At 42.8% G+C, this 15,284-nt stretch overlaps 1 protein-coding gene across 1 annotated transcript in view; it reads left to right on the top strand.

Annotated features, from left to right (window-relative positions):
- cfap43 (cilia and flagella associated protein 43) overlaps positions 1–15,284 on the top strand; it is a gene marked incomplete at both ends in the record, with an annotated part of 72,168 nt that overhangs the window by 53,220 nt on the left and 3,664 nt on the right. Inside the window, 7 exons of the mRNA XM_080740070.1 lie at positions 1,530–1,637; positions 2,892–2,978; positions 3,063–3,151; positions 4,391–4,616; positions 6,669–6,781; positions 9,708–9,951; positions 13,552–13,716. Of these exons, the coding sequence (XP_080596196.1) occupies positions 1,530–1,637; positions 2,892–2,978; positions 3,063–3,151; positions 4,391–4,616; positions 6,669–6,781; positions 9,708–9,951; positions 13,552–13,716 (1,032 nt within the window). The remainder of the gene's footprint in view (positions 1–1,529; positions 1,638–2,891; positions 2,979–3,062; positions 3,152–4,390; positions 4,617–6,668; positions 6,782–9,707; positions 9,952–13,551; positions 13,717–15,284) is intronic.

Genomic DNA, 15,284 nt, shown 5'->3' with positions numbered 1-15,284 from the left:
CATTATTTTATTTAAATTATTATTTTTTGCCATTGAGATAGAGCCTGCCTGCTTCCTCAGAGAAGTGCTCTGATGATTTTTGTTTAGTTTCCATAATAACTAAACAACAATTGACAAAAGTCATTATATATTAGGTTTGATTGATTGAAGAGTTTATTAGCAGTTTGCGATAGAGAAAAGTACAGTTTCATTCATGACAGCACAAATCACTGGTACAAGGTCAACTAAAAGGAGATCCTAGAAAGCCTTACGGCTTATTTACACAGGAGCCACTTCAAGTATCTCATATAACATTGAAAGACAGACGGATAGAACATAGTACTTTACCTAGGATAACAGCAATTTCAAAAGCAGAAAAAGCACAACATCAATTACAAAAGCAGAAAAGGGGGGGGGGGGAAGCATGGGGGTTTAGTCTATTTACAAGTCACGAGTAGCAGCCGCCTGAAGGTGACTTTTCATACCAATTTTGAAGGAGGCAAGGGATTTGCTCTCCTTTAAGGCTTGCGGAAGGGCGTTCCACATGTTGGTGGTATAGCAGGAATTAGAGCCACTTGAAATCGACACAAATTACCAAATATTAACACAGGAGAAAGTGATGCGAAATTACCAAATATGGGCCACGGCACCCATAGCCAAATCTATGGGGCCACACCACCAATGGCACGCGTACATGACATGACGAAATGACTAGGTGACTACAGTAGGTGCCGGATGAGATATAGATTGGATCTGGCGACCTGATAAAAATCACACCTGTGTGCAGTGAGCAGTGATGATGGTGATAATAGACCCACATGACGTCTCATCATTATGTTGTCCAATCAGAAAAGGGACATACGGTTACGAAATAATACGTATTTGATGGCCTGTCCATTTTGCATGGACATGCACACAAAGCCAAGTATTGGTGCGTCTAGCACCGCTCAAAAATAGCAGAAAATAATGAAAATAGACGATCTACAACAGGGGTAGGCAACTGGTGCCAACATTGGCACAGGGGAGGGTGATCACTGGCACACTGGCAGAAGTGTGAGAGAGAGGCAGACATTTGTTTTAAACGTGGTCAATTAATTGAAGTTAGCTAATGAATAGCAAATTACATCTTGCAGATAATTCTACATTCATCAAAACTCTGACTGGGGAGGGAGTCGGGGAGATAGGTGGATTATTGCTCTGGGTCTAATGATCGTTATAACAATGTCCTGCCAATCAAAATATGACAAAAATATTTGTCATTAAAACGTATGTTGACATGGCACACTGACACTCTAGCAAATAAAAACCTGGCACTTCATTTCAAAAAGGTTGCTGACCCCTGATCTACAAGAATAGAGCGTGTTGCAACGAACTTGTAGATCTGCCATTTTCAATATTTTAGAAAATACAAATTAAAGTATATAAGTTCTGGGTAACCAGAACACAGGGTTTGTAGCTACTACCTCCTGGGCAGGGCCCGGTGTGACGGCAAATGATAGAACATGCTTCCGTTATCAATATCTGTGATGTTATACTGTATTATTGTACAGGAAGAGCTGAAGATGGCCAACCTGGTTCATTCCATCCTCATAGAGGAAGAGATCAACAACCGAGAGGCTGAGCTCGGCCTCAAGCTGGAGAAGAAGACAGCCTGCAAGGTACAAACACAGTGGTTCTCAACCTGCTGTTTGATAGGCATTAGGCCACGGACCCCCACATGTCATACCATGTTTTTAATCTCTCTGACCCCCATATACACTGCAGAACAGGGGTCTTCAACGACCCGGTCTTGTTACGGCCCGGCTTAGGGGAGCCGAGGCCGCAAAACAAAAAGGTGGACTCCCTCCTTCCCAGTCCCAAAACAACAAAATCAACACCAGTTTAAAAGTCCAAACTACAGTGGTTTATTACACAAAGTTTAAAACATGGATGCGTTACCTCAGGGTGGGCCCCTGTACCATAACCCTAACCTTACCTGTAACCCAAACAGAAAGAAAGAGTTCTTACCTAACTGAACTAACACATGAACAAATAGAAACAAAACAACAGAAAGGCCTGCACCCACCCCTACCAAACCAAAGGCTGTACACTAACCCATGTTAAAAACTATAAACTCAAACACACTACAAAGCTAAAACCACTGGCAACACAGAGGACTGGTGTTTTGAGGCTGCCTAGGAGGAAGACACCAGCAACTGGAGGCAGCCATCTTTATAGTCTCCAGCCTGGTCACAGGTGCCAATCAGCAGCATGCTCCACCTAGTAGTTATCCAATCACACTCAGCCACCACTCTCACCATTCACACCAGTCAATACTCAGTCACCCCTCACCGGTCCACACAATCACAAATACAGCAATAAGGAGGGAAAACATACACAGGGCAACATCACCAAGGTCGAAGGGGGTCCGGGACCCATAGGGGGTCCTCAGAGATACCGCAGGGGCATTTTTGGCAAAGAGGTTTGTTGTAGAGGGGAAACAAGGGCAAACCAAGTACAGAGGGGCGAATGGTCAAGTTTAGTATTGAGGCTTATATGTTGTTAAATGTCTGAAAATACACATTAACATGAATTAATAGAGAATCTAAGGTGTAACACTCTCAGAGTTACAGACCCCTGAAGGTCCCCAGACCCGACGTTGAGAACCACTGGTATACACCCAGCTCTTACAGTCATGCTTGTGGTATTTACAGCTCCTGGATGCAGATGTTATCATGCATTGTGCTATCTGGGCAAGGGCATCCCTCTGAAATTCCAAATCAATGGCCCATCACTAAACGGGACTGACATGCGTTGCAAGAACTAACTTGCGTGGCATCTTAATTCCCTTGGCTTCAGGACGACCCGTCGTCACCTTTTCCAGTACTCGCTTCTGTGCTCACATCTTTAATAACGTGCATTTTTCTTGACAGACTGAAACTGGTGAGGAGCTTGAGAAACACAAACACGATGTGGAAATGTTTCGCGAGTCCTACGACAATCTGGTGGCCGAGGACAAAGTAAGAATGTCATATACAGTATGTTCCACACAGATTAGACAGTAAAATACAGTACAATAAATCATTTTCTCAATGTCTCACAAGCTTCTGGATAAAGGATTCAGAAAGGAGTTCTTTGATTTACCTGGACCCCTTGTTGATCACCTGTATAAGCTATACAAGCGCAGACCCAGGTTGGTAATATTTTAACCTATTAAAACCAGGAAAGTGTAGTAGATATTATATGATCATGATTGATTATGTGTGACATTATTAGTTTGTATGATGCTGTATACATCATGAATGATACAAGAGTCTGGCTGTATTTTGAAGTACCAGCTCTTATGCCTTAACTTAAAGGCCTGTCCATACCGTCTCCGAGCACCAAACATTTGTCCGAGAGTTGCGACTTTCCAACGTGCAGCTTTCCGAACTCTAATGCGGGGAGATGCTTTTCAGAAGATGCGAGTGGCGTTATTTTGTAGTTGAACCGGACTTTTCCGACGAAAGGTTTGTTGGTCGGAGACAGTATGGACAGGCCTTTAAGTTAAGGCATAAGACTGGTACTTAAGACAATCAAAACAGAGCCCATGTCTCACTAGGACTGAGGAGCTGTTGTTTTGGTAAAGCCTATCTTGTTATGGTAAAGCCTATCTTGTTATGGTACAGCCTATCTTGTTATGGTACAGCCTATCTTGTTATGGTACAGCCTATCTTGTTATGGTACAGCCTATCTTGTTATGGTACAGCCTATCTTGTTATGGTACAGCCTATCTTGTTATGGTACAGCCTATCTTGTTTTGGTACAGCCTATCTTTTTATGGTAAAGCCTATCTTGTTATGGTACAGCCTATCTTGTTATGGTAAAGCCTATCTTGTTATGGTACAGCCTATCTTGTTATGGTAAAGCCTATCTTGTTATGGTACAGCTCGTTCCAGAGGCCTTGGAGCCACACAGAATAACTCTAATGTCGGACCATTCTTCTTGGCAGAATTACTTTACCACTGACCAGAGTGTTAAACTATACTTCTGTCCATATCATGTTACATAAAGCATAACCACCACCACCACCACCTAATACATTGTCTTGTCTCCTAATTTTCTCGTTGATTATTGATTGATCTGAATTCCTCCACGAAAGCATCTGTGTCGTTTTAGATTTTAGCTTTGGCAAAAGAAATAGCAGATGTGGTGCTGCACTGCAAGCTTGTACATCTGCGTTTTTTTTAAAACATCTTGAAATGTGAGTGCGAATTATTTAGAAGGCATGTTTTGATTCGGCCTCAGGTCTTAATGGATTCACTGAGAACAGCTCACAGCCACACATAAAATGTGTTTATCTGAATTAGCAAAACAAGACCTTGCAGTTCACAAACAGAAAATACAAAAGAATGTGCAGCGTTTGTTTGACACTGTGTCTTGTGCGTCTCAGATTGCAGAAGAGAAGCACTCCGGCTGACAACAACGGCAGCAACAACAACCCGTATAAAGACCCTAACCCTAGTGTGTACAGCTGCTCTGCAGCCGAGGAGCTGGACCAGACGCTGAAGGGCATGGGGGACTTGGACTCAGCAGAGAACATGCCTGAAGGCCTGGATCCTTCCATCTGGGACAGGTTCTGCCTGCTGCGCTCAGCCAAAGTACAGTGTGAGCACCAGGTAAGAAAGAACAGTACATACTTTACATTGTGCCCTAGCCCATGCAGTGGTTCTCAACCTTTTCAGGCCGCGACCCCCAAAATAATGATATTTTAACCACCCTGAGGAGCACTAAGAGTTGAGGTATTACATTTTGTTTAACACGGTTCTATTGTGAAAATAGCAGATCTACATGCTCACAGCGCTTTGCGTTGCCAGGCGTTGTGAGCATGTAGTTCAGCTATTTTCACAATTTATGCCTCTAATATTTGACAATTTGGCCAATGTTTAATTTGTCATTTTAGAGGTATTAAAAAGTCCTTAAATTGTCCTTAAAAGATACCCTCTATACACTTAAACGTTATGTTGGTTTGTTTACTAGTGTTGAGAGAGAAAACAATGTTGCACGTTAAGTTAATCATCTGGGGACCCCCAATGCCCTAGCCGGGCGTCTTCCAAACAATGGGTCACGGACCCATTTTTGTGGGTTTGCAAATAAATATGCCTTTATTCATGTTTATTTCAAAATCATTTCCAGAAAATTGCATACTACTTTTTTTCTATTTCTTTTTTCAAAAAGAATTACAAAAAAAAAAGAAAGAAAAAAACGTTTTATTCTGGATATGCCTATTAAAACGTGTCACTATATTTTCACTATTATATAGATAATAAGTTAATTCCTAATGTATGTTGGTACGTTTGGGCCCCAGGGAGACACCACGTTTCTGGATCTAAAACATTTGGGAAACACTGCCCTGGGGTCGTTTCTGCCCTGGGGTTGTTTCACTGCGTGCTTCTGTTGCCTCCATTAGCCAGGACATTCCCATCAACACCACACCAATACAACATGCTTCTGCACGGCTGCATAGTTTATAAATGCTTGTTTTCGGATGTTTTGAATGTCTGAGGTTTGGAACTGAGGCGTGATAATTAACAGTGGTTAGGAATCCTGTGACTTCCTTTATGAAGACAGAGAACACGTGTATCATTTCACGCTTCAGATGGATTCAGCATATCAGGTGCGTCTCCACCTGATATGAGCACCTGATAAGGTTTAAGTGCTTGTTAAGCACCTTGTAGATCGTCTAATTCTGGCAAATGTTCCCCCAGAAAAGAGGGGGTTTGGGGGGGTTCAAGTGGTTAGACGTGTTACGTAGTTCAGTGTACAGAGAGAACTCGCCAAAGTGCAATTTTAAAGGCCCACTTCACCTCTGGGACAACCAGATCTTATTTTATTGTTGTTTGGGACTCGATCAACACAATCCTGAGTAATTTTTTGTGTTCAATCTGTGTTTTGAGATATTTTAGTGTTTCAGCATTTGATGAAATATGATCGTGTCCCAAACAACAATAAAATAAGATCTGGTTGTCCCAGAGGTGAAGTGGCCCTTTAAGTTCCTTAAAGGAGCACGTCGCCCATTTTGCACCTTATCTTCATATATTAATGTGTCCTCAAGGATGCTCATTAAAAGACGGCACCATTTTTGTCAACTCACTCTGTCTTAGAGGATGTCTGTGGACGGTTCAGAAACCTGCCTACCAGTGACATCATTGGTAGGCAGGTTTGGTGATTTCACAAACGCCTCCCACTCCCATCTCAATTCCCACACAACGCCACAACAATCGCCCACCCCCCCACCCTCATACCACACAGCCTTGACGCAGTGCCCTGCCAGCCTTATCCTTCGCCCTCCGTAGAGGTCCATGTTTCTGCTGTGGTCCTCTACTGCCCATGTGACACAAAGTGCCATACGTAGCGTTCTTCTATAGTCGGCTAGGCGCCAGAGCCTTTTTACACACTGTGCTGTGAGCGTCCACGTCTCGGCCCATAAACGGCATTATAGTTTTAAGATAAGATAAGATATAAGGTTGAAAATAGCTGGAGTGCTCCTTGAGCCACTTAAGGCCCAAATAGTTTGTCGTATGACGAATAGCGAAATAGCCTTGTACTGTTCTGTACACATGTTTTCTCTATTTTTAATTCAGGTGTGTGTGTGTGTGTGTGTGTTTGTGTTTGTGTGTGTGTGTGTGTGTGTGTGTGTGTGTGTGTGTGTGTGTGTGTGTCCTTTGCAGGTCAAAATGAAGGCTTTGACCCTTGTTGAGATGCAGGCTTTCCTACAGAGGAGGATTGATGACGATGACGGCGCCAAACAGCAGATTAAGACGCTAACTGAGGAGCTTAATGGGTATTAATATGTTGTTAAATGCTGCTGTAAATCAACCATAACAAGTGGTTTTAAAACTACCGTATATTCATTTTCCGGGAAAAAAGGTCCTTGATTTAAATCCATCTTAAAGGGGAATACCATAATACTCATTTTCAACATTGAACTATGTCATTAATATACCTTACCACAATCAATCCTCTAGTTCAGGGGTCTTCAACGTTTTTAGGCCAAGGACCCCTTAGCTGAGAGGGAGGTGAAGCAGGGACCCCCACCCCCACTGCTATTTTTGGCTAAAGTTCTCTGAATTATGGATGCTAGAGTTCAAGTGGTTAATATAAAAAAGGAGAAAACAAGTTTCTATCACACAAAGATTTGGAGGACCCCCTGTAGTAACTCTGAGAACCCCCTAGGGGTCCTGACCACCTGTTGAAGACCCCTGCTCTAGTTCTTAACACTTTAAGTAAATATCTGACATAATGACTTATAGTAATTAAAAGGACTTCATTTCAGTAGATACAGTATAATGTTGCTATTCTTTGAATGATTTTGTAAATGAAAGTAAAAGTTCCTAAGTGTGTCTGTGGGTTTTATACATGTTGATCCAATAAAAACATTTCCTGAAAAGCAACAGTTTGGGACATAGACACACATATATACATAGAATACAAGGCAGACAGCAACAATATTCTCATGCTCCAAAAGAACGTTCCTTGGGTGAAGGACCTTTAGTGCACTGCCAGTAGCTCATTAAAGGAACAGACCGCATCCTCATCCAGCATAATGAAACATAAACACCTCTTAAGACTAAGCAGGGTTTCTGGCCACCAGGATACGTTTATACAGTAGATATTATGACGCCTCCTTACATGGTGATGCGTATTTATCAAAACATGGATCACAATACGTTATATGGAGCGGATTGCCACTGGCTCTGACTCACGCCGGACTGTGCAGAGTGCCGGGCAGCCTAGCTATGTTCAGCACGTCTCTGGTGCAGGACAGGGCATTACTGCCAGGTGACACACTTTATGAGCAGCAAGACAATTCCTCTAACGTAACGTCATTCAAGATAGTCAACTCAAGACTGTTTTATGCTTGGCCACAACAAGCTCACAACACATGTTGGCGTGTTGATCGACAACCCGCTTGCTCCTGGAGATTAGCTATTTTCGGTGCGTGATTCGACAGAGCACAAATGGGAGCATACCTAGGTTCTCTTAACCCCTATGTTCCCTTCACATTACCGTCTCCACTTTGACCCTGTCTCCAACCACAACCTCAACCCCAAACTGAGGGGACATACTGTAGGGCAGTGGTGGAAACAATTTTGAGGTACAGAACGCACCGTTCAATATTTCGGTTATTCGAAAACATCCAATCCAAAAACCAGTAAGACTCCCTAATCGGGAGATAAGCGACCGTTGGTCGCTTATCTCCACAAATAGGCCAAAAGTTTGTTTTACCAATTATTACACTCTATGTGAACATTTACATCAACAAATCCCAAGTACTATGCAGAACGACCCATTTCAAGTTTTTAATGTACAACAATATTTAGAAAATAGGTCTACAAGCTGACAGTCCTCGTCCCTTATATTCCCATAGGTTATATGGAGATCTCAGTGTTTGTCAGTCCTTGTTCATTTATGCCCATATATGGACATCTCTATATCTACTGTAACAGTCCTTGTCCCTTTATGCCCATATATGGAGATCTCTTAACTGTAAGTCCTTGTCCCTTTTATGCCCATATATGGATATTCCTGATGTCATCAGTATATGAACATATATGGGCTTTCTGATATGCCCATATATGGAGATCTCTTAACTGTAAGCCCTTGTCCCTTTTATGCCCATATATGGATATCCCTGATGTCATCCGTATATGCCCATATATGGGCTTTCTAATATGCCCATATATGGAGATCTCTGTATCTCCATATATGGGTATAAAAGGATACTTCAGGTCTGACATCAGGTTTGTTTATATTGGGTTGCTAGGTTTGACATCACAAACTATATGGGCCATCTGACCTAGAAATCTATATTTGGGCATAGATGACTCATCGTGACCTCATCACACGTCGACCGCACGTGTGACGTGCGGTCGACTGCACGTGTGACCGACGGACGGCCGGTGGAGGTTTTCATACTAAACTGCGACCTTACGGTCGCAACTACTTACAGTGCTTTGGTACTTAAATATATTTTGATGGCAATACTTTTGGACTTTTGTAAAATGTGGAATATTGGCCTTTTATTTATTATACAGTATTTTGTGGATATATCGTAACGTTTTGGCTTAGCAATTTTAAGAAGGAAATTTTAAAAGAGGGGTTTAATTACTTTTCCATTCCATATAGCTACTCTTGGTCTATCGATAAATGTGTGTAGCCTAATCTCTGTGTTCATGTCAAGGTGTGGGTTCGTCAAATATGTGTTGAAATATAATGTCCATGTATTTGCTAGAGAATCACAGTGTTTACTTATTTATATCCATAATAAATGTTCCCTTAAAAACCTGCTCTATTGACACGTTTCACACAGATTTAATTTATTTTCTAAATAGTTACTATATCGATTTTAAATCATTGAATCGAATGTATCGTAATGCCATGAATTAACCAATATCGTCCATGTATTGTATCGTCAACCATGTATCGTGATGCGTATTGTATCGGTGTTAATATGTATTGTTACACCCCTACTGAGTAACATAGCGTCATTGTCGGGTGGAAACCTCGTATCTCCAACTTTCAAATTTGTACGTTCTTTCGCAAAGTAAAGCCTCACTTCATCATACAAGGCCGTCGCACAAAACTAGTGAAAACAGCAGATCTACAAGCACACAACGGTGTGCTTGTAGATCGGCAACCACCCAACAACGACGATAGGGCTGACCCTGTATGAAAGATGCCCTAACATTGCATTGTTTTTCCTTCAGGCTCCGCGAGGAGAAGATCCGCTTCCTGCTGGACATCCTGGTCAACCTGCTGATGAAGCAGGGCCAGGTGGAGGTCCCCATGAAGCAGGGCCAGGTGGAGGTCCCCATGAAGCAGGGCCAGGTGGAGGTCCCCATGAAGCAGGGCCAGGTGGAGGTCCCCTCCACCGCAGACCTCATCACACACTACTCTGACACCGTGCTCCAACACAGGAGCGTAGTGGAGGACCTCAACGGAAAAGTCAGGGTCAGTAATGTCAAGCACTTTCTACATCGTGAAACATTGTTTCCTGTTCTGTAGCAGTGATAGCTGAGTGGTTAGTGTCCACACCTAGGACTCCGGAGGTCCCAGATGTCGCAGGTACGATTCCCTGCTCCAGCTATCACTGCTCCCCTCCCCCCGCGCGCCTTGTGCGAAGCACTGGGGGTCAGCTGGGTTAAGCTGAAAACTGAATTTCCCTTGTGGGAGGACGTAGGTAAATTCTTTCTTCTTCTTTTCTCACTCAACAGTAAACAAACCAACATAAAGTTTAAGTGTATAGAGGGTTTCTAAAGTGACAATTTAAGGACTTTTTAATACCTCTATAATGACAAATTAAACATTGGCCAAATTATCAAATATTAGAGTCAGAAATTGTGAAAATAGCAGATCTACATGCTCACAACGTGAGGCGTTGTGAGCATGTAGATCTGCTATTTTCACAATAGAGCCGTGTTATACAAAATGTAATGCCTCAACTCTCAGTGCTTATCAGGGTGGGGGGTCCCCAGTTCAAATAAGATTATTTTGGGGGTCGCGGCCTGAAAAGGTTGAGAACCACTGTTCTACATCAGCTAACCAGAGGTTCTCAAACTTTTTTTTCATTTCAAGGACCCCCATATCTACAAGGGTTTAAAAAAACGTAATTTAACTCTGAGAGTGTACAAATGGAACCAAATGGAGTTACATGCCCATAAGGTTCCATTTGTCTCCTAACTATCAATAATTTAGCCGGGGACCCCCTGGAATCCCCTCAAAGGACCCCTGGGGGTCCTCAGGCACCACTTTGAGAAGCAGCGCTCTTAACCACTTGAACGCTATAGAATCCTTCCCATATTGAGCTTGTAGATCTGCAATATTTGGTGAAGAGATTTCATGTAGAGAGAAAAAGAGCGGACCAAGTACAGAGCTGATCCTGGTCAACTAAGTATCAGTATACTAAGCATAGAAGTGCCATAAAAGGTGAACATTCGTCTAAAGCAGCATATTTACAAGCTCACAACTTGAACACGTCATGACATTACAACGCATTGTGAGCTTGTAGATCTGCTATTTGATATACGTATAGTAATTTAGGGTAAAGTTAAATAGAGTTCAAGGGGTTAACAGTTAACACATGACGTGGGCTTATGGGCAAGGCTTTGGAAATCACGGACGTCACAATAGCCTGATGACGGTTCTATACACAAAGAAGCTGGTGTCAAGTCACACCATTAACAGCAAACGTATACAGTACATTCATTGCATGTGTAACACAGAGGTAAGAGTAACAGCCAACTGTGCCACCTAGGAAATAGTTCTACAAAAGGGCACATGTTTGAACAATGTAACTCTCCATACGGTTTGTTGTACGTTTAATGATAAGCCAGAGGCGTGGCATCAAGTGCAAATATGTAGGCTTTATTTTCAATCGCCATTAAAATAGGTGTTTGTATATGAGCTCCATAATTATGAGTCAGCAGTCACTATGGTGCTTAACAATACACAATCATAGCCAAACATAAACCATACTAAACAAAACATAATCCCCATGAGTAAAAGGGAAAATAACAGCCCAGGGTGGTGGAGGGTGGAGGCTCACCACGTGAGTAGGGCTGTCACGATATGACATTTTACATGACGATTAATTGTCACTCAAATAATTGGCGATTAACGATTTAATTGTGTATTTGTCGTTGATAATTACATTTCTGTTTGGCTTTTAGGCTTTGAAGTTGCATATGGTAGATATGACACATAACCTAAATATACAAATGCATTACTGACATATTTGACAACTTACTACTTAAAAAATAACATTGATAGTGGAAATAGCCGATCTACAAGCTACGAGCTTGTAGATCTGCTATTTCCACTATTTCTGAAATTTTTCAACATTCACGATTATGACGATTATGACAAAATAATTGCGATAATGTAAAATAATCACAATTAGACGATTATTTAATAATTGTGACAGCCCTACACGTGAGGACGGGTAACCATGGTAACCATGGCACACACGCAATAAAAGAGGCTCTCCTCGCCGTGGACTGAGAGGAAAGCCATCCTAGACCAGCGCTTCCCAACGTGTGGGCCGTGATGATATTGCACGTGGGCCCCCAAATAATTGGCAAAACACTTTGATATTGATAATATAACATTTAAATGTTTTTCTTTAAAAACCTTGAAAAATCTTCTTTCATTGTGAATTTGTGATACAGCTGAAAAGGATCTTGAAGTATACAGTACTACGTTAGTTCCATTGAGCCAAGCTGGAACACAATCAATTAAATGAACATGCTCTGGAAATGCACACGGCCCACCCATCTGACAAGGTGTGCGGCCAGCGGCCCACCCACATTTGCGAGATTTTCATGTGGGCTCCCGATCCAGCGAAGGTTGGGAACCTGCTAGAATCGACAATAATACAGCCATGGTGTCCCAATAAGCATGCCATGTGAATGAGCCTGTAGCATTAATTATTAATATTATAGATCAATCATATTCAGAGAAGCTAATTTGAATGTTAATTTCATAACAGGGCCCTGCAACAGTAGCTGTTTCACTGAAATACGATCATCAGTGTTGCCAGATGTACGATAATTATCCTATTTGTACGATAATTTGACCCTCTGTACGATATACGATCAATAATTCCAAAAATGCCCAAATGTACGATAATTTCGGCATATCACCAAAAAGAGCGTGAATTCACTATGTTCCCTGGCTGCTGATCTGGGATCTGGTTTGGCTTCTCAAAATAAGCCAGGAAATCAGTCAATCTGACCCTAGATCTGTACTTGGAGCCAGGTTAGCGCTTCGCCTCACAGCTAGAAGGTCCTGGGTTCGATTCCCACCGGGGGACGCTGTGGGCACTGGCGGCGTGTTCCTCCCTCTGCGTCATCAGCGCACACACCCTAGGTGGGGATGGCGATAGGGCCTTTCTGTGTGGAGTTTGCATGTTATCCCTGTGTCTCCTAGGGTTGATACCCTCACAAAAACATGCAGTAATCCTGGTCTCAATAATGCCTCCCCCTGGCCACGGACGGGGCGCCTGATGGAGGGGAAAGGAACTGGTTGGAATAACGTGTTCCTTCCACGCGCTACGTCCAAACCGGGGAAATCCCCACTGTCAGGTGAAAAGAAGCAACTTGGACTCCTCATGCATAGAAGGAAGCATGAAGTCAGTCTGTTGTCTCCCCAGGCGCGGCAGAGGGAGAGCAGAGCCCAGGATTACATAGGCAATTGGCACTGGGTGAAAAAATGGGTTACAAAATTGTGGGATAAAAATTTAAGAGAAAGAAAAAAAACACCGGTTGCATCTTTCCAGACCAGTTTCAGGCTTTTATTTGTGTAAGCTCCAGGAAGTTGCCTGCCTCCACGCAGCATGTGTGATGCGTTTTTGTCACGCAGGAGTCTCAAACAAGGTTGTTTCTTACACTAAAGACGCATTTTTTGGTGAAATTACGTTTTTACGCGAGTGATTTCTCTTTTTTCGCTGTGTACGATAGTTTCATGTCAAATATGATAATTCTGAGCCTCCGGTACGATAATTCAACATTTCCCATCTGGCAACACTGAGGATCCTCATCTCTGTGGTTTCAGACGCTGGGTGAGCAGAAGATAGCCAGCATGGTGCGCTGCAAGGACTTCCGTAAGGGCATCATCCAGCAGGAGTGGGACCATCAGAGGATGAGGATGATCATCGAGGACCTCAACACCAAGGCCAAGGACATCCAGATGATGAGGCTCCATGAAGAGCTGCAGGAGGTAGCGTGTTTCTTAAACGCTTTCATTTCAAGGACCCCCAGTTTGAGATGCGTCAGACCAGTGTTTCTCAAACTTTCAAATTTCAAGGACTCCCCATAACTCTGACAGTGTACAATTGGAACCAAATGGACCCGTTAGGGTTCATTTGGTTCCATTTGTACACTGTCAGAGTTACAGACTTGTATGGGTCAATTTAGACCCCCCTAAAGGAACCCACAGAGTCCCTGGAATCCACTTTGAGAAGCACTGCGTTGGACCACGGACCCCAAGTTGATGTTTTGTATTTTGGGACCCCAATCTACACTGTAAAGTCCTCAGTGGTAATTTAACTCCTGTAAGGGTCCATTTGGTTCTGTTTAGTTCTAAACCCACGAGGATCCATTTGGTTTCCTAACTATGAATCATTTTGCTGGGGACCTCCCGGAGCCCCCGGCCCTCCAGGACTCCTGGGGGTCCCCGTACCACCCCACTGTGAGAACCACTGGTATATCGCTGCTCATCCCCCGTTTGAAGCCTGTCTGAGCTGCTGGAGCTTAGACATACTGGTAGGGATGGCAAGATTTGAAAATGTCATATCACGATTATTGTGACAAAAGAAATCGTGATTTATGATATTATCGCGATAATCAAAATCCATTGTCCTGGGGCGGAACATTTGCCCAAAAGATAGCAGATCTACAAGCACGCCACGCAACGTGTTGTGAGCTTGTAGATCGGCTATTTGTTGGCAAAGACATTTGCTAGAGAGTGAAAAAAGGACTGTATCAAGTTTCCAACATCCCATGGTGCATTGCGCAGAAGTTGCTCGGAGCTTCCGGTGCCGCAGCCGAGTGTGATCTGCAAGCCCACAACGGTTGCATCTGCGACGCAACGTGAGCTTGTATGTCTGCTGTTAACCGGAAGTGTGGTGCAAAACACTCTCCAGTAAATTCCCGCGGAAAGAGGTGGATATAATAACTAGGGATGCGGTATCGGCACTCGTGGTATCGGTACTCACCCCGATACCGGCCTATTTTGCGGTATCGGTACTCGTCCGATACTGCTCACAAAGCGCCCGAGTACCCTGTGTGTTCCGCCACTTCGCCTTTCTCTCTCTCTCTTAAAGTATCAAAAGTAAAAATACAAAATGTTTGAGCATAGCAGATCTAGAAGATCATGCACAGTACAGGAATTTCCATGGGCTAAACCTGAAAAAAAAAGTGAAATGTGTGGCAGTTGTGCCATGTTCTGGGAAAGCAATGCAATTTAATGTGTTATATACAGCCAGAAAGTGAGGAACATCTGATAAAAAAAAAAAAAAAAAGTAATTTAAAGACATTTTGTATTATTAATTGTACTCGTATCTGTACTCGGTATCGGCGAGTACTCAAAATGAAGTACTCGTACTTGTACTCGGTCAGCAAAAAAGTGGTATCGGGACATCCCTAATAATAACCTTTTACCAATTATAGAGGGTTTAAGTGGTAAAGATGAATTGATCCCAGTGCATGACGGAGGACGATATCACGATAAATTAAATCTCCACGATGCGATTATCGTGAGTTTTTCATCACGATAAACAATAATAT

This window comes from Nannobrachium achirus, assembly GCF_963921795.1.
Source record: "Nannobrachium achirus genome assembly, chromosome: 13".
NCBI lineage: Eukaryota > Metazoa > Chordata > Actinopteri > Myctophiformes > Myctophidae > Nannobrachium > Nannobrachium achirus.
This window is presented reverse-complemented; position numbering and strand designations above follow the sequence as displayed.